This window comes from Dermacentor albipictus, chromosome 6 (genome assembly GCF_038994185.2).
Source record: "Dermacentor albipictus isolate Rhodes 1998 colony chromosome 6, USDA_Dalb.pri_finalv2, whole genome shotgun sequence".
NCBI lineage: Eukaryota > Metazoa > Arthropoda > Arachnida > Ixodida > Ixodidae > Dermacentor > Dermacentor albipictus.
In genome coordinates, this window is record NC_091826.1 from 23,388,442 (window position 1) to 23,408,772 (window position 20,331).

At 48.1% G+C, this 20,331-nt stretch overlaps 1 protein-coding gene across 2 annotated transcripts in view; it reads right to left on the reverse strand.

Annotated features, from left to right (window-relative positions):
* Window positions 1-4,493: 4,493 nt before the first annotated feature.
* The window catches only part of LOC139060878 (calcium-activated chloride channel regulator 1-like), a 28,190-nt gene continuing 12,352 nt past the window's right edge, over window positions 4,494-20,331 (reverse strand). For both annotated transcript variants that reach the window (XM_070540144.1, XM_070540143.1), the window contains 7 exons: window positions 19,553-19,780; window positions 17,642-17,941; window positions 15,530-15,751; window positions 13,565-13,841; window positions 12,639-12,800; window positions 10,421-10,729; window positions 4,494-6,278 (listed from right to left, as the gene is read on the reverse strand). In XM_070540144.1, coding sequence (XP_070396245.1) covers window positions 5,854-6,278; window positions 10,421-10,729; window positions 12,639-12,800; window positions 13,565-13,841; window positions 15,530-15,751; window positions 17,642-17,941; window positions 19,553-19,780 — 1,923 coding nt within the window. In that variant the 3' untranslated portion in view covers window positions 4,494-5,853. The remainder of the gene's footprint in view (window positions 6,279-10,420; window positions 10,730-12,638; window positions 12,801-13,564; window positions 13,842-15,529; window positions 15,752-17,641; window positions 17,942-19,552; window positions 19,781-20,331) is intronic.

Genomic DNA, 20,331 nt, shown 5'->3' on the forward strand with positions numbered 1-20,331 from the left:
CACATTTTCGAGGGTAGCTTCAATGACGGACTCAAATTTTAAAGTGAGGTGGAAAACCTACTCGTGTGCTAAAGTTTCAAGGTCTGTGCGAAGATTCGAAATTTCAAATGCCAGTCTACTACAGTTTGTTATTTGGTTACTATTAGAATCGAGAATATGATAGTCGAAGCTTAGGTCGGCGAACTCACTCATTAGTCGATTCACTCAGACTCACTTGTCGCGGAGGTCGTTGTCATACTTACCATAAAAACCGTTTATACGTGGGAGCGAGAAAGTTCCTAGAAAACAAAAGCTAATTTGCCCCCACCCAATATCGAAATATCGGTCCACGAAGTACGAGCAGGGACGCTGGTACGAAGTGTAGCACCATCGTGGTGCCTTCCTAATTTTCGCCGCGCTCATCCCTCTCATCGTCACGTTCGTCGTCATCATCTCAGCCATGACATTGTCATCCGCGTCGTTACGCTGTCTACGTCATCCTCGTCAATGTCACTCTTCGTCGAGACGCCTTCATCATCCTCGCCATCGTTACTGTCATCCCCATCAGTACGCCGTCATATTTCTTCATTGCCCACGTCGTTGTCATTCCGTGTTAACGACGCCATTGTTCTCTCACCATTGTCACGGCAATCTTTGGCGTCATGCTGTCATCGTCTTTGTCATCCTGATCGCTGTCATTGTTGCTGTTTTTTTTTATCGTCAAGCCGTGTTTGCTACCGTCACTGTCACCGTCATCATCTTCACCGTCCTTTCAGTCTTCAAGCTAGGCAGTTTCAGCGGCCACGGCCCGACATGCATACTCGCCGGGCCACCCCGCCGGACGAACCACGAAGAAAGGCTGGCGTTACCGAGAAACATGCCAATATTCTACAGCACTGCAGGCTTAAAAAAGAAGAGTCCACGCACCCCACGCCACAGCCCTTGCTCAACAGAGAAGGAGAAGTAGCTTTCAGCAGGTTTACCATGCTTATTAATGGAGACTTATCAATTAATCCTGCATCGTATCTGTTCAGTACGTACAACGTCTAGGCTTACTCGACACCATCATCCGAATTCACTAACACCTTACTTTGCACGGACGGATGTATTCAAGTATTCTTTTTTCCCCCGGAACTATAACAGACTGGAATAACTCGTTGTTGCCTGTTTCAATTGATTGACTCATTGTATTACTGTTGTGTCTTACCACCTTACTTGATTGGATAATGCATTGTAATATTGTTGTGTTTAACCACCCTGCTTGTACCTGTTTTAGGTCTGCAGTATGAAATAAATAAATAAATAAAATAAAAGTCTACATACACGGCACGTTACTCCACGGGATCATGCCCCCGCAGCACCCATACACTTGAAAGTTTTGAGACGTCCCCAACAGCCTGCGCCACATAATGCGGCGGCGTCGACCACAAACACCACCAACACAAACAACAACTGAGGAGCAGTGGGAGGCCCACTTGTTCCAGCTCGAACCCTGAGCTAGCGCTGGTGGACAGGGCTCGGGAGGAGGAGGAAAGAGAAAAGTAGAAGGCAGGGAGGAGGTTAACCAGAATAACGCCCAGTTGGCTACCCTACACCGGGGGAATGGGAAAGGGTAAAACAAGGATCACAGGGAGAGAGAGGAGGGAAGGAAAGAAGGAAATTGCGGCAAGTTCGCTGACGCGTGTGGACAGGGCCTCGGAGGGCTGCCTGGGCTCATGGCCTCCTCGAGTGAGGACGCCGTCCACCTCGGGTGAAGGCTTCGCTTGCTCAGAAAAATAAAGACTAATCGGCCTTCTATATTATATTTTTTTCGCGTGATCCGTCTTGACCACTTCTAACTTACTAACGACGAAATGTACCGCACAATATTTTCCGACCTTTCCGACTTTTTTTTTTAATGTAACAGTACATATTCCCCTGGCGCTAATGTTATTCACCCGAATTTCAATGCGCTCGTAATGATTATGCATGTATGAAGGTCTATTCACGCCCAGGGAAGTGGATATATATCACGTGTTGTATTAATGAAGCTACTTACGAAAGCTTATTGTTTGTACTGCGGATGTGTGTGATGCCGATGTTGCCTGGTGGTGGCCCCCTGGCCTCGTCAAGCTGTATGTTCACAGCTTTCTTGCCAGGGTGGCCTTCAACACTGTACTCTGTACATGTTGTAAATAAACTTGACTTGACCTGACTTGACTTGACTTGACTTCCGATCCGCAGATGCGCGGTGACACCAGTGACGGGACTGGTCCAGTTGGTCGTTTCTCATCGAAAGTTCGGTGTCGGTCTTCCCCTCAGGTTTCGGCTGAAAGTGACACAGCTATGCGCACTTCATGCTGCGCGCTGGGTTCCCAGACTTCAAGTCACGCCTTGTGCCAGAATCTACAAACCTTGCGCTAAGTGAATGGACCCCTCAGCAACTGAGCGAGATCGACAGAGGCTGGCTGCTGCTCAAGTTCGTCACGGCAGCCAATTGTTGTCGGAGCAACGCATGAAGAGCCCTGGGGGGGGAGAGAATTCTGCAAGAGTCCACCTAGTGGACTGTCCATTTCCGCCGCTGCTGGTTGGATGCAGCTGTACGAGTGAGGGGGAGACGAGCGGCCCCAGCCAATCAGCAGCGGCCGAAGTGGACAGTCCACTAGGTGGACTCCTGCAGAATACTTCCCCTGGGCGGCAAATGTGACTGTCGTTTAGGTGCCATCCAGGTGTCACGTGAACGTTATAAAAGTGCACTGGTTTGCATATTTCTTTGAGTAAACTTTCCTGTCACGTGCTTAACATCTCTTTGTCCTCGTCGTCACCCCATCATGTTTTCTTGTTTCTCTAAGCGCTGAGTAGCGGCCTACCCCTATCGAAGAAAGAACCATATGCCTGATATATAATGTTCCCATATGAGAGTAACCTGATGTAGCATGTCAGGGGAACAGCCAGGCTAGCACCTTCAGCATATTATTAAAGCTTGTGTCTCTCTCATAGATCAACGTATCAGATTTCCATATAAAAACACTATGTTTGCATAACTATTATAGGGCTCGCCCCATATAGCATACGGGAACACACGGGTTTTTAATATGGAATCTCCATATGTTCGTAGGGAGTTATTGGATATGGGAAATACGGTTTTTCTTTTTCGCCGGGGAGAGGAATACACATCGGACTGACTTCTATGCTTTTCTGATCCAAGTTAAAACCTTATTTCTTCATTTGTTACAAGCGTGCCAAACAGGCTACAGTAGTGGTCGCCTAGGCGCTGGCTAAGACTCCCATGGTTAGTTCTAGTGGTATCACATAGATATCTCAGAAAGTGGATGGGAAGACGGCGCCGCGCTAGCTCAATTGCTAGGGAATCACACGCGTAATGCGAGGACGTGCAATCGTTCCCCACCAGCGGCAATTTTTTTTCGTCCACGTTCAACCTCATTAATTTATAATTTATTTATTTCATTGAGTAAGTACAAGTAATCTTCCCTGTGTTTTCATTGGTATCTTTGTCGGCTCCTTATGATATGACTAATATCAGGCCCCTCGGTTTAACTTCCCTTTCTTCTCGTATATATATTGCTGAAAAGACAAAAGCGCGTTACAGCGTTTATTATACGACTGCGAGTAAGCGTATAATAAATGGATCCTGTTAGCACAGTTACCACGACTACTCTTTTGGCTATAGTGTTGGGCTGCTGAGCACGAGGTCGCGGGAGGGAATCCCGACCACGGCGGCCGCATTTCGATGGAGGCGAAATGCGAATACACCCATGCATTTAGATTTAGGTGCACGTTAAAGAACCCCAGGGGGTCAAAATTACCGGAGTACTCCACTACGGCGTGCCTCACAATCAGAAAGTGGTTTTGGCATGTAAAACCCCATAATTTATATTTTCTTTATACGACTATTTCACTCACTTAAACCGGTTAACTGAGTAATACAGCAGCTTGTACGGCAACTACGATACACAAAGTCGTACAATTACTTTCTACTGCCTTTTCAATCGAAGCTCCGTTTATATCGATGTGTAGCGTAGAAAATTCAAAGGATGCTACATAGTTAACAAACGAGACTATACCGTAATGAGAGCTTCGCTTTCCAAAGTACGCTGGCATGCAGAAGCCAGAAAAACGTCCACCATGTAGGCGACGTATACGTTACAGGAAGGTAATAAGAAAGGTAACAAGGTAATAAGGAAGGTAACAAGGTAACAACAAAGGTAACAAGTATTTGCGCCGCGAAATTGCTGCCTAATATATTGAGCTAGTGCTTTCTTGAAAACGTCAACGGAATACTTAATGTAGAACTACGTTGCAGTCTCCACTGCAAGGGGGCGGGAGTGGCGTCCCTTTCAGCAGACAATTGCAATTTCTATCTCCTTCTGATGTCTGTACGATATGTATGCTCCCTGATGAATAATTAATGCAGTGTAGTGACACATATCTACCGAGCTTGCAGACAACGTGCTTTTCTCACGAAGCATGCAGAATGAAACGGAATGCGGTTCCTTTGTACAAAAACAAACAGAAGATTTATTTGTCTTAAATTAGGATAACGGCAAAATTGATCACAGAAAGCGAAATCATAAGCGTGGAGACCCGTTTCAGGCAGTTAGTGCAACAGCGACTTGGGAAATGCATTGCCGGGGACCCATCGCTCAATGCCGCCTGGTGGATCAGTTCCTAACGTCACGTCCCTTAAAACATACAGCTGGAGTGCACATAATTTTATTTCCACTCCATGCCGCACGGTAACCCAAATGAATAAATAGAAAAGAAAGACAAACTGATCGGTTGACTAGCCTGAGGTATATCAATTGCAATGATTGTTGTCAAGAGGGTATCGGTGCTGCTTTCGTTCCATCTCCAGACCAGAAGAATTCCGAAAGAAAGACAGCAACAAAAGAAATAAAGAAAGAGGCCGAACTGTTAAATACAAGGAGTGCGGTTCATTACCCGAAGCATAAGCACCTCACTCAATGGGGAAGTCAGGAGATGCGATGTGTACTCAGAATGGTTAGAACGCACGCACATTGAGGATTCGTAAAGATCGTGGTGGCAGTACAATAAGAAGGCGCGGCGCTCTTTATTAAAGTTCATGTTGTTACTGACTAAATTAGATCCTGGGAAAATAGGCTCCCCAAAGAGCCAGCTATCCCGATCATCAGAAAGAAACTACAGCACCCCGATTACGGAATGTCGAAAGAAGAGCATGACGACACCCTATGATTTGCAGCATAGGGCGAGAGTGGTTGATGGAGGACAGCGGTGATTGGCGATATCCGAGAGAGCCCCTTTTAGCCCGCACTTCACTTAATTAGGTTCGTGAAGACGATGCCGATAATGACGATGCGATCAAGGCTTGCGTCCATACGTCAAGCCTTCTTCGTCGCTAGTGTTTGCGCCGTATAATTTCACCGCGACATCGATCTCGACGAAACGCTGTGCCAAGAAGCCCCGCTTCCAGAAGGCGACGGCAGACCCTAAACTATGTTCGCCACGGCACCAGGGCGGCGCCTACGCCATAATCGCTAAGTATGGACAGCTGGGCTAGTTGGTTATGATTAGCATTGTGAAACATTCGGCGTTCGTGTTGTCTTTCTCTCCTCGTCCTTGTTCAATTGTGCGCTGGAACTATGTTTCACAATGCTAATCATAACCAACTAGTCCAGCTGTCCATACTTAGCGATATACTTTCTAGTAAACCGGCGTTCGTGTTGTCTTTCTCTCCTCGTCCTTGTTCAATTGTGCGCTGGAACTATGTTTCACAATGATAATCATAACCAACTAGCCCAGCTGTCCATACTTAGCGATATACTTTCTAGTAAACCGGCGTTCGTGTTGTCTTTCTCTCCTCGTCCTTGTTCAATGGTGCGCTGGAACTATGTTTCACGCCATAATCGACGTCACGCAGCCGCTCGTCCTGCGCCACCTGTCGACCTTGCGCGCAACGATAACCAGCGCGAGGACGACAAACACTGCCGCCAGGACGCCCAGGGATATGATCCACCAGGTGGTCCCCTTCGTGTGCGGCTGCGGCCGTGTGAAGGTGACCCTCACGAGGTTCGACACCGGCGAGTGGAGCCCGTCGTCGTTCCACACCCGGGCCGCGAAGTAGAAGTCCCGGCGCGAGTCGTTCTTCGCGGCGGCGAGCAGTGCGTCCGCGAGGTGGAACCGCAGTCGCTGCCTGGAGCCGACGGCCCCGGCCGGTACCTTGCCGTCCGCCGCGTAGTCTTCGGAGACCGCGAAGGCCGAGTCGAAGTGATTGATGAGGTCCACGATGCGCGTGCTTCCTCTCAGCTCGACTTGGGATGCTGCGAGCACAAGAAAAAAAAATGGCTGTGGCTTAGGTAAGGTTAAGCCCAGGATGCGAAGCATACTAGCCTTTATTTTAGTTGTTGAACCACTGTTTAGCCTGGTGAACTGCTGTTGCTTGGCTATATTTGGTTCGGCTAGACGAAGAAACAACTCATGCATTACTTCTTCGCCTTCAAGAGTGGAACGCGACAGCGTTCCCGTCGACCCGCCAAGGGGTGTAAGACAATGGGCTACAGGGCAGCGACTACGCGCCCCGCATTGGACGCGGTGAGCGTCGAGCAAAGCAGCGTTCGGCGCGGCAACGAAATGTGCGCCTGAGCAAGAGACGCACGCTTTAGAAACAGCGCGTTTCTAAGGCAACACCGCATTCACTAGAGGCGCTTTTGTACCGCTTTGAAGCGTTGTACTCGTGGCTCAGTGGTAGCGTCTCCGTCCCACACTCCGGAGACCCTGGTTCGATTCCCACCCAGCCCGTCTTGCAAGAGTTGAGCCAAAGCCACTTCTCCTCTGTCGTGACGTCACGGTGTCACGTGATTTCATGGTCACCGCCGCGCCTGAGGAGCTGGGTTGAGCCCTCGTAATATGCTTCGCATAAAAAAGAAAGGCAATCTGAGAGAGAGAGAGAGAGAGAAGTAAGGGAAAGGCAGGGAGGTTAACCAGATGGGAAGATGCGGTTTGCTACCCTACGCTGGAGAGAGAAAGGAGGGGGAGGTAAAGTGATAGCTAAGTAGAGGTAAAGAAAGAAAGGAGTGTAGACGTGCAATCACAGTCGGTCGCTGCCACCGCATACCGTTACCGCGCAGCACAGTAGCACTTGCAGCGCCTGAACATCTGTTCCTGAACATCTGTAGCCTGAACATCTGTTCAGGCTACAGCCAATTCTGTTGCCCTTAAAAACTGCAACAGTGCCCTCGGCGCCCTCCGCTGCGATGGCTTGTGATGCCGGCATTCTTAATTAAGTTACTGTGTTAGAGGTCATTGGTCAAAGCGCGCTATCGCGATTGCGAGCAATCGTCTCTGTAAATTGTAGCGAGGACACTGAGAGATTTATATATTACATAATTGCCTATGTTCTAAGTCGCAAGGACCGAAACGGAGCCGCTCTTAGAGAAGACGTCCTCGTTAAACGGGGAGACACCTTACTACCAGCACTCCGGGAGAATGAAAGGGAAATAGAAGCGGAATATAGGCTAGACAGTTTGGCTAGTTGGAATTTAGGCAAACACATGTTCCAGCACTTAAGAAAAGGAGAAAAAATTGCATAGAGAACAGGACGATAGAAAACCCCCGTTGAACGCTGGTTTTAAACTGTAATACCTCTGAGAAGCAGGACAGCAAGTCACATGGCTACGAAAAGGTGGCTACATCACGTGGCTACATTTTGGCGCGCACCTATATGTAGCCAAGTGACTTGCTGTCATATTTTTTTTTTAAGTTAGTACAGTTGAAGACCAGCGTTTCAGAATTTTCTGTCGTCCTTTTGTCGCTGTACTTCTTTTTTATTTTGTAGGGGCAGAAGCCGCCGGATGTGTATTCTTAGACTATCGTTAGTCATTTATTGTCCCTTCATTCTTTGTCAATTGGTGCGTTGATTCCCTTGTAACATAAGTAAGTTTGGAACCGTTTATTGCTGTTGTAGCAATTACTATCAAATCTTTGACAAGATGTCGTATTGCGAACTTGCGCTCTCTTACCTTAATCTGCATATTGTTTTCTATTAACCTAAGAAACATAATCAGCATCCTGAATCGGTGGCACTTTGCACACGCATAAGGGGGAACCGTTCCTACCAGCGGCGACATGCTCTGAGACCTTACCGAATACCGAGACCTCCGGCACAAACACCGGCGACCACATATCACCTCGCTTAAATACCGGGGTCACCTCGATCAACGACCATCACGCGCGAGACACATTGCTTCGCACACACGGTGAGTTTGCACTTGAGGCGGGGAGCCTGTCTTCGCACGTGAATAGCTTCCCTGAACCCTGACCCCTTGTTGGACCGAACAGCCATTCACTTTCTTAATGGAGATAACTCATTCTACGCCTACGCTAAAAGAATCGAGGGGCTCGATCATTAACAGCACGTAGCCGATAGACAGGCCAACCAAGAATCGCCTAAAAGAATTAAGTATTTTTTTTCCTTTTCGCGGAAAGAAAAAGTTCCAGTATTCTAAATGAAAGCGAAATTTTCGGTCCGCTTCATATTCACAATAAATAAAATACGGCTGCACGCGTAATGCGGAGGTTGTGGGTTCGGCTGCCGCCAGTGTCAAGTTGCCGTTCCTTTCTCTTTCGTTTCCTTTTGCTTCGCTAAGAATATGACACTTATCGAAACTTTTTGAATTTGATAAAAGAAGCAGCTAATTTCCCTGTATATTCATTGACTTCACTATCTGTATGGTCTCGACGTCCACACCGCTACTTTTCAAACTGTCGCTACGCTGCCAATGGCGACCTATACAAAACGCTGCGTCACTGTCACACAGCGCCGCAACCACGAGCTTTCCCGGCGTCGTGATACCACATGTTAGCGGCTTCTCGATTTCGCTGTTTCAGCAGTATTTTATAAAATAAACGCCTTAATCTTTTTCGAAGTTAATATGCCTGCGGTACAACAACTTGTCTAGAAAGTACCACGAAAGGGAAAAAAAGAATAATAAACATTCTTCACAAAAGTAATGGTTGCACCAACAAACTCACTGCGATTCCTGGAGATCCTAAGTATCTCGGGACAATCGCAGTGTTGATATCAACTCGCACTCTTCCATGAGGAGTGACCCGCATTTTGCTTTCATGCAGATACCGCACTCACTTCCTGGCCCATTATACAAGCTCTGAACCGCTTAGTGACCTACTCCTAAACCTTATCGACAAACTCCTAAACCACGTTTATGCACATAACATATCATAGCTGCAAATCTTCTTTCTACTTCGTAACGAGCCCCAATGTCAGCACTGCGAATCAGGAACAGCACACAAATTACGTCAGAACTACTGCCACTTACACTAACGGCTAAGCTGTGCTTTGTAGAGCAGCTCACTAAGTTGTTGCTTCTTTTTTACAAATCGTAGTATGAATTATACAGCTACGAATTCCGTTTCTGTGAAGTCCACGTACGATTTTCATTTTTCGCGCAGGATCTAGTGTCTCTGTGAAAATTGCGGCTGCAGTTCCCCGAAGACATTCGCGCAGGCTCACTGAGAAAGCACCCCCACCAGAATATCCAGTTTTAAAGGCCAACTAAGCCAAAATTTTGCATCGTGTAGAAAAAATAAGAGAAAAGCCTCAGTGCTAAATTTTATGCGCGAATGGCGGACGGGTGCATCAGAAAAAACTCGCAAAAATACATGCTTTTCATACCGAAGCCGGAAGACAACTCCTCTATTAAAAATTGCCGGAAGTCATGCAGAACTCTGAATTGGCCCAGCCCGAACTGGCATGACTGGTCTGCTTTACATGCACGGTGTACGCTGAGTGCAGCTACTCTTCGAAGACGTCTCCACACATCTTAGAAACAGAGAAATACCTCTGGCACAGCTGCTTCCATTCCAAGTTCGAAACTGTGACTGACGTCACATCCGCTTGCCATATCCAGCGCCCCCTCTATACGGGTGCGTGTCGTCTGCAACTAAAAAATCTGAGCGCTATGTGCAGTTTGTAGCCTTGCTCCTCTGGCGCGTTTATATTGTGTGATACTTGCCGTTTCTCGAAAGAGGAGCACAAATGAATGTCTCGCCCCATTCGGTGTTCCAATATTTATTTTATATCATTTCTAATACTACCACCCTCAGTTGAGAGCGTTGCTGGGGCGCAATGTAAAAGTACCACAATGTGTTCGAAAGTGACAAAGGCGCTCCTAAACATAGCTTTAAAAATCGTAAATAAAGAGAAAATATTTTTCAAACATGCGCACTTTGCCCACACACGACTACAACCACCGGAGCCGCATTGTTCAATACAAGTGCGGAACCATACCCGCTTCCCCCTACGACATCTCTCGTAAGTCAAATTTCGCGTCAAGAGGTAAAATTCTGCAAATATATCACCCGATCCATTAATCAATCATCGATTAATCGATTGAGTTCTTCACACAATCGCAGTTGTATGAGGAATATATTATCGCCTTCTCACCGTTGCCAGAGTTCATATGAGCTCCCGGGCAGGTCCAGGTCAGGATGACGACGTGCGTTCCATTCTCATCCATGAAGGCGTCCTCGACCTTTAAATCCTGGATGGAGTTTGGTGGGATCTTTGAGTCGTCAAGCTCGTTGGTCAGACGGAACGAGCCGCCTTCGGCGTAGCGCTCAAACTCGGGTGCCTTTTCACTGCGCAAGACCCTCGGCTCGGCCTCCTCGATGTCTTGGTCCACGTAGACAAATCGCTCGAGAGGAATACCGTCGACCTCGTCGGTTGATTCTATCGCTCCACCACTAGCGAGAGCTGTGCAGGGAAATTTCGTGAAACGAGGTCGCGATTAGAACCTCACAAGTTTGTCGATGGCGCCACAGCTTCGTAACGTCTTGTCGTGTCTGAACTGAGACATGAATTGACAGAGAACACCGCGGAAGACAACGTCTTACAATAACAGTTACGCGGATCACACTTTGAGCTAGCACCGTTCTAATAATGAACGTATAACGTAATAACTTTACGTTACGTTATTACGTTCATACGTTACGTATAACGTATGAATGTAATAAGAAACGTTTATACAATTCATATAGTTAAAATTTTAAACAGTCTACACCTGTCGCTAACTGGCTCACGAAGAACAAGAAGCGAAGTTAAAGAAAAATAAGTTTTATTTACTGAAATCGTGTTACCGCAAGGTTCCACACACAGTGTGTTCCTGGATTACCTTTATCGGTTCTGGGTCAACCTTTTATCGAATTATTGCATCATGTATTGCCCTCCACGCGTTTCATTTACATGCCTGTAATGTGCATATCTTCCTACTACATCCACTGAATAGGTGATGTTTCTTTAATTGTATCCTTCTGATTCGTTTCTCGATATTGACTGAACGTGTCCCAGCTTCGACCGTACGTTTGTGTCGAAGCCCAAACTTGTCATAGGCTATGGGTTCAAAGAGTTCCCGCATATCTGTGGTGTGAACCTTCCGAATTCCAGGATACAACAGAAATGGCGTCCGTCTTTTTAGAGTTGCGAACGAAACCGCCACCTTTTGCCGTGCAAAAAACTGACAGCACAGGGTCAGCTACTATGACACCACACCTTCCTGATGCACCCGGCTGTACTGTGACTTAGACGCCGAGACGGACAACTGTTGGTGCTATTAACGCCATAGTCTGTGTGGAATTGAATTTGGACAAACCTTAATAAAGATGTGGGTCTCCAATACATTTGAGAAATGGCACAGGAAACGCCACTCCGAAAGCAGGGGACCAAAGCAATGAAGCTTGAGGATACCCCTTGTGACGTAACATCCATGTGGCACGCACAGTTTAAGAGGTTCGAGCCCCAGTGACGCCAGCACAAGTTCATTTTTTTTTCATATCGTGCAATCATAACATTAAACGCCCACAAGTGGCGCCAGCAGAGCCCAGAGCCAGAATATGCAAATACCTCTTATAAAGGCCCTTCTAAATGCAATATGGCACCTGGAGCTATAGATAAGTGAGTAGAAAGCTTCTTAACGCCATCTACTGTTCAAGAAGCCGAGTAGAACCATCATGACAAGCATGACGCAATCTCATTTACAGAGGTTACTCTCCAAGTTTCATGGTCACCGATGGTTGCGATATGGCCAAAGTTGGTTCATTTTGTCAGAACTGAGTCAGAGCGTAAAAAAAAAGCGAGAGGACAGTAGATAACACAATAGTAACATGTGCACACAGTCGGTTTTCTAATATCCTCGCAGTTTTCCGTGCTACAACTTCATGGTCAGGTTTTCTCATCAGTAGATCACGTGACATGCCACGGGACATGTTCCCAATCTGTATTGTGCTGACCTGGTTATTCTCCATGGTTATATTGTGCTCAGTTTTAGACAGACAATATTAGGGAAGGACAGGGCGTGGACGGACGTAGCGTGACGGATCGCGCTACGTCCGTCCACGTCGTCACGCTACGTCCGTCCACGTCCTGTCCTTCCTTAATATCGTCTGTGTAAAACTGAGCGCAATATAACCATGAACGTTCACCAACTAGCCCCCTTCATTGCTTTACTGGTTATTCTCTTTTTTTTTTCTTTTTGCGCTGTAACCATACGTTCAAGTTTGAGACCTCACCAGTCGCGCGACAGATAACGCGACTAGCGGCATGTCACGTGACGTGAGAACAAAAACATGCATTCCCCTCGTCCAAATACAGGCCCGTATACTTGTACCTGACACCTGCGGAGCGGGCAGTCCTCCCGAAGCCTGGCGTCCCTGGACAATAACAGAATCGTCGCCGCTCACGACGCGAGCTGACACCGAGTAGCGGCCAACCCCGTCGAACTGCGTGAAGTAGCCGCTGTAGATGCCATCGTCGACCGTCACGTCGGCGCCTATACAGGAAGGAAACGACCACGCACATGACACACCCTTCCGTTCGCAACGGCCCGCATGTGAATCGTGACGGCTTCTGCACACCTAGCTTCTAGCTGTGTTAATGTACCCATCAGTCACCTTCTGTGCCACTGTTCTCGCTTCGATAATCAACGTGAGACTCTCCAGTGTGCCTTAAATAGACTGGATGACAGGCCATTTACGGAAGCGAAGATCTTGGGAGCCTGGCCTCACAGTTCATTGGCCTAGAAAGCAGTTCGAGCGCTTTTTCGCTACCTGAGGGCAACAGACTTGAGTGCCCGACTATAGACATCCTACACCTAAGTTCTCTCTCTCCCTCTTTCACTCCCCATTCCCCTCCCCACGTGTAGGGTAGCAAACCGGACTCAGTCTGGTTAACCTCCCGGCCTTTCCGTCTTCCCTTCTCTCTCTCTCTTAAAATCCGTGCGCGGAAATGAAATTGGATCATTCTTATATACGAATAAGTTATAGTAGATTAGACTTTGTCGCTGTGCAGCCTTGCTTACTATTTCGCACCACCGAACATCCCTGCCGAGTGCCCCTGGAGAGCTTGTGGGGCCCCTCACAAAAGCGTAAATAGCAAACATAAGACCTTCACTAAGGCGCGTCACTCGATTGCAGTGCGAGTGCCTATAGTGATGACAACGCAGCGGTGACGTGGATGCACGCGGCTCGAGACGCACCATCTATACAGCCGATGTACTGCCAACGATCCAGGACAGTGCCAGGGAGCTTGACGTACCGAGACCGTCGTCGAAGAGCTCCATTTCCACAGTCCCGTGACCCTGCGGTCGAACGACGGTGGCCGTGACCTTGGCGTGAAGGACAACGTGCTCGCCCTTGGTGACCTCGGCGTAGACGGCGGCCTGGGCCGCGCTGTCCACTTCCGTTCGCTTGAGGAAAGCATGCACCGTCACGGGCTTCTCGTCGGGGTCCCTCGCCAGGGACGTGGCACGGACGTGGACGGCGACTTCGTCGCTGCCGAGGTCCTGGGAGACGACCAGCGTCCAGGTTCCGGGCTGTCGAAGAAAGAAAGAAACACCCCACACACAGAATTTATTATGATACAAGCGTGTACATAAAGCAAAGGTGGTTAACAAGTGAACGAGAGGCAGGGATGCTTCGAACCATAACTTCAAACTTGGAGTTGGAAGTTAGGGCTCGAAACAAAATTAATACTAGGCATGATGGAAAAACGGTACGATTTGGCAAAGATTTATGGTTGCAACAGGGGGGCCGGACACGGACTAAATTAAGGGAGGGGGACACCAGACGGTGCCGACTGTCAATTGAGTTTATTCCATGAAAACGTCTAATATATAAAGCATAACAATCCCATGATTTTTCACCCAGCCCCTCGGCATTTTCAACGAAAGCTATCCAAAGCACAACTTTTATGCTAAGGATTCGCACCTTGTATGCGGTTGTTACACTTCATATATTAGTTGTTTTCTTGGAATAAACTTCTGTTGATAGCATCGTGTGGCGTTCCCCTTCTTTTTTACTCCTTCCGTGTCCAGCTGCACTTATTGCAGTTATAATACTAGGCATGTACTCTACTACTTGATGCGAAAAAAAAAGTTGAAAGGTCAAAGTACGAAGTCGGAAATCGTGCCTGGCACCACCAACTTCCACGGGCTGCGTCTCTACCAGCTTTGCAAACCACGTGAATAATGAATGGAGCTGCAGGTGCGCTTTGATTGCCCGAGGCGATGGAAGACTTGTTAACCAAATCAACCGTGTGAAAAGCAGCATGGATTCGACTGTACCTGTGAAATTTATTGTCGCAAAGCAATCCAGGGCTGGCGAATCTTCACGGATTAGTTTCGTCCAGCCGGGGTACCTTAACACGGGCTTAAAGCATGGGACCCCGTCCTTCCTGCATTTACTCCTCCTATGCAAGCATGATTGTCTGGCCTACTTGTCCCTATGTATCGAGTCTGCTGCGACGCTCAGAACAAATGTTGCCATTTTGGCGATCTTGTCACTAGAATTAGGGAACTTTTGTTATGTTTAGCGACAATTTTGTTTTCTATTTAGCGACCGGCGACGTTTTTTAGCGACAGAACAACTAGCACTACTTCGTGTCAGTTTGCTTCTTCGTTCACAATCGGTGTTCATCTTGTCCCCGTTAGTGTGTACCGTACATAACACAGTAACAATGGAACTGGCGACAGTTTATCGACTTCGAAATTGAGGAAGTTGTTTAGAAAACTACTTTATAAAACGCTCTTTGTTATGCTAAAGCTACAAGAGCACGGCCGAAACTGGATGTATGGTTAGTGGGCTCCGTGGTAAGGAGGAAGCAAAGATGGGCACTGATGCCGTATGGATTGCGCCTAATTGGGGCGAGGCAAACAGAGGCTTCGCACGTTGTGCTCACAAAGTGCACGTTTTCTTTTCTTCATAAAACCTAATAAAAATGAGTCTCTTAGCGCTGTGAGAGCCGTTGTTTCCCTTAATATGTTTGATTTGGGGGCTTTTCGCAAGCGTAGCACTAATAGAAATTACTAACACCTATTTGCAATAAATTTTATGTTAAGGCTTAGACCGCAACAGGTGTATAATGGGACAAATCAACTCCAGAAGCCGTACGTTTCGAAGCGGCTTGACCGACCGACCGACCGCCCCGGCAGAACCGTTGAAAAATAGGCAAAGAAAAACTTCGCTTTGATAGTTGGCAACACTGCTCAGAACGCTACCCTACCGTGGCAATGTCGGGGATCCTGAAGTTTACGTAATTCCCAGATACTGCGGGTCCGGACACCAGGCAATCCTCGCACGTCTTGCCATCCGGGTAGAGCAGAACTGCTTTGAGGTTGGATGCCTCTTTGGACTGCAGTACTACAGTGGTCTCGTTGCCCAAGTCTGCATCCACGAGGATGGAGAACTTCCGCTCTTCAGCCACTTCAGCTTGTTGGTCGAAGATCTAGATGAAAAAAAAAAGCACCGCAAGCGAGAAGTACAGTTCAGTCTCGACAATACCAAATTACACGTGGCGCTGAAACTCGTTGAAAAGAACCGCACAAGCAGCGCAGGAACTTGTGAAGAGCGTCGAACCAACATTTCAATCAGAGAATTGTTGGGAGAACTACGTTGAACGCGGATTCCGGTGCCCTATTATAGGATACCAAGGTTCCCTGGAATATTACATGCAGGGCAGCACAGGAAGTGATACAGGTGGCTTAACGTTAGAAGCACCACAATGCTAACAACTTACCCACCTCGTGTTTCTTCAACGGGCGCAGAAAGCTCGATAAGGGAGCGTCCTTGTATTCAGACCTCCATGAGGATGCGGATACAGTGGCCGGCAATCGAACCCAGGGCTTCGTGCTAATCAGCAGAATGTTAGCATAGCCCCTAGCCACTAGCCCGATCTTATACCTTGCTAAGCCATTGTCAGTGTCTGAATCAAACTTACAAGCCCCTTATGAAGACTTGCAGCGTTGGCTCACTGGCAGGGGCGTGTTGCTGCAGGCTCAGAGCGACGAGCTTACGGGTTCGACTCCCTTCTGTGGTGGACGCATTCCGGTGTGCACTTAATGAAGGAAAAAACGCCCACGTACCCCGCTTTGCTACCCTACATTGCGGGTGGGAGAAAGGGGAATAGAAAGAGGGGAAAAGAGAGAGAGTAAGCACTGAGTGTGTGTGGGAGGATGCACAGGGACACTACACTCTTAGGGAAAGTTACACCCTTTGGCTTGCCCCTTCTGCCACACAACAATAATCGGTATCTGCCTTGATGTGTTTCCTTTCTTTAAGGCTGCGAGCCCGGTACTTTCCAGTAACGAACGGCACGCGCGTTACCAGCATACAACAGTTTACACCCTTTGGAGTGCCCCTTCTGATAACGTGCGTGCCGTTCGTTACTGGAAAGTTCCGGGCTCGCAGCGTTACAGAAAGGAAACGCATCAAGGCAGATGACGATTCTTGTTGTGTGGCAGAAGGGGCAAGCCAAAGGGTGTAACTTTGCCTAAGAGTGTATAAACGGTCTCTTAAGCCGGTGCACTTCAAGTAGTGTATACTAGAGCACGAATCGCTTTTCGTGCCATAGAATTGCATCTGCAACAGCAGGGAGAAGCTTCTGAGGAGGACGCTTTGGAAAGAAGGCGAGTGTTTTCGCGGCCAATTTACGCGAGAAAAGAAATTAAGCATTACAGCAACATTTCTTTCATTTACCAAACACAAGATTGGTAGCAAAAACGAGTTTACTGGGGAGATTGTCATAGTGTGCACGGTATTCTTTGTAGTTGCTTAGTTCTTAAAATATGGCAGTCTTGTGGTTTCAAGGGTGCATTATAGGCTTTACAAGTAATAATTGCAAAGAATGCTACGCACTATAGCACAGTTCCCCAGTGTGGAGTTTCTGCCCTAATTTTATTCGTAACGTATCGGTGTACTGGGGGCGCATTGAAATCCATCCCACGTGCGCAATTTGGACCAGTACAATGCAATGTCACCATTCCACATCGGGTGGCTGTGCTGGAAGTAGTTTATTTTTGCTAATGCCGGCCGGGCTCTCTAAAGTTTATCTCTATAGGGTACGTATAAATTACTTTCTGCAGTTTCATCAACTGTTGGCGATAAAGGTACAACTGCCTCGTCAAACTAATCATAGAAGTAGATTAAATTTCAACGCCTGTACCACACTTACTGCATCAAACGAGACAAAAAAGAAAGACCTTCATTTGGTTTGAAACAGCAACGGAATCGGTTCATCGTTTGTCTAAGGATGCCCCTACTTCGTTTCACGCTTATTTTGAACAGATATACGGTCAACAGCTAAGGATTCCTTCTAAAAACAGCGCGATATGCTCACCACAACGGGCCTCTTGGACTCGTCCAGCAAGGCAAACGCCGAGTCGAGGAAAGCTGACTCTATGGCGGCCGGCACGTTGGACTGGCCTTCACGGAGCGCGAACGGCTTGCCTCCAGTGCGCAGGGCCAGTTCCTCCAGCTTCTCCTCAGCCAGCGTGCCGAAGGCGATGGTGTTGACCACCACCTGAGCGTCGATCAGTTCGTCCATGACGTCAGCGATCTTGGGCTCCTCGGACTCTTCGCCGTCGGTCATGAGAACGATGACGGAGCCCTCGACGCGCTGCCCGTTTTCCTCGAACATCTGGAACAGTTGTGCGACAGGACAACGTTGACAGATACTGGTCGGGAACATCGTGGAAGGATGTCGCTACCGTCGCTATACGTGCGGTTCACTGCCATACGGTCGGCATGCGTTAACAAGCTGGCGGTAAAACGGGTGAGTGCAGGGCAAGTGCTAATTTCAAGTCAGGAACACATGTCCGCCAGAACCACCAGATCCGACCGACGACGTGTCAAAGAGCAGGATATTCTGACGGATCGAAACTGGTGGAACCTGTCACGACCTAGTGGAAGTAACATGTTGAAATTTTGTTGGAAAGCTGTTGAGAAAATTTCTATTGAGAAGAGGGATAACGAGCACTGATCGACAAATCACTGGGAACAGGTTAGAGAACGGTCAAACTGTTGTGATTTGCTCAACAGAACAGAGCAGCCAGTGGCAAAAATTGGGCACTCTAGAACCAATTTCTCGGGGAGACAATTGCTAGACTCGTTATTTTCCTCGAGTTGTTAGCGATAACATGTGCTGACATGATCATTGTTATGATGAACAATATGAATGATTTTGTTGGAAGCGTTGCTGTTACTGGTAATCTCCGGACAAATTGGATTATACTTACGCAGGTGTGTAAGTAAAAAGAAAGGGCAAAGAAAAGAAATGGGCATGGGCAGGACATGTAATGAGGAGGGAAGTTAACCGATGGTCATTAAGGGTTACGGACTGGATTCCAAGGGAAAGGAAGCGTAGCAGGGGACGGCAGAAAGTTAGGTGGGCGGATGAGATTAAGAAGTTTGCAGGGACGGCATGGCCACAATTAGTACATGACCGGGGTTGTTGGAGAAATATGGGAGAGGCCTTTGCCCTGCAGTGGGCGTAACCAGGCTGATGATGATGATGATGATGATGACGACGTGTGTTTCGCGCTTAATGTGGCAGGTAATCACGTGACTTTATCACGCGTGTGAAAGGAGGAGCGATATATGAAGCGGGACAGCGTACGTAAGTTCCGTAGACGAACGCATTTGGGATCTCTGCTCCCGGGCCACAGCCTCTCTCTTGCCTAAAACAAATTACGTCTCGTTACGGCGACTGTTCTAGTTCTCAAGCAGAGGTGCGATAGGCAGAGGTGCGGCGTATCTACGCAGAGACCATTTGAGCAAAAATTGGAGGACGCTTAAGCTTCGCCTTCAAGAGTGGAACGCGACAGCGTTCCCGTCGACCCGCCAAGGGGTGTAAGACAGTGGGCCACGGCGCAGCGACTACGCGCCCCGCATCGGACGCGGTGAGCGTCGAGCAGCGCCGCGTTCGGCGCGGCAATGAAATGTGCGCCTGAGCAAGCGACGGACGCCTGAGTCTTAGAAACAGCTCGTTTCTAAGGCAACACCGCATTCACTAGAGACGATTTTGTACCGCTTTGAAGCATGGAGCTCGTGGCTGAGTGGTAGCGCCTCCGTCTCACACTCCGGAGACCCTGGTTCGATTCCCACCCAGCCCATCTTGCAAGTTGTTTTTTATTCATGAAGTCCCTGCTGGGATTTATCGCTCACGGCCAACGCCGACGACGCCGAATACACCGGCTTTTCTGCGACACTAGCTCCTTAACGCTGTCGCGTTAAAACGTTTCACACTCACCTGGAGCGCCAAGCGCAATGCGCACCCGATGCACGTGGAGGCGCCAATTACGAGCTCCTTCACACTTTTAACGAGATTTCTCCGTGTAGACTCTTCCACGAAGGTCAGCGGAAACTTTGTGGAGGCTAGAGTGTCGAAGAGAACTACTCCGACTTCCAGCCCGTCCGGTATAACTGACTCGGCGAATCGGCTCATTGCTGCGTTGAGGTTCTCAATGCGGTTGTGCATCTGAGAAGAAGATAAAGAAAGGAGAAGAGCACAAAGTTAGGTCGTGCTGTGAATATGTACATGGGCGATTCATTAGCCGATTCCCCAGAGTGGGCAGCGCCATTTCACTAGGGAACAAGAACAAGAACATGGGCGAAGCAAGCAAGGGTGCTGTGGCGGATGCTAACGTGTCGGATCTAGCTCCTCTTGGCTTGCATTCTGGGCCGGGCTGGTTAAGTATCGGGATGTTTTTCGATAGTTTGTTGATAACTGTGTTCAGTTCTTGTTTTATTTTAGGTTGAAGCAGCCTGTTTTCTTTCTTTCGGTACATTTGATACCACACCGATGTCCAGGAGTTCTCCTCGACTGGGGTGTTCCCCATGGACAGCCGATCTTCAAAATGATGAGCTGCCTCTTGACCTCTTTCTCCGCAGCGGACTAAGCAGTATTCCCGTCGCGCATGTGCCCTTGGGTGGGGACTCCATCAGAATAAACAACCCTAAAGCTATCCAAGAACAACTACATGCGGTGGCGCCTAACTACCAGAGCATCACTGATGTCCAGCAGTTTGG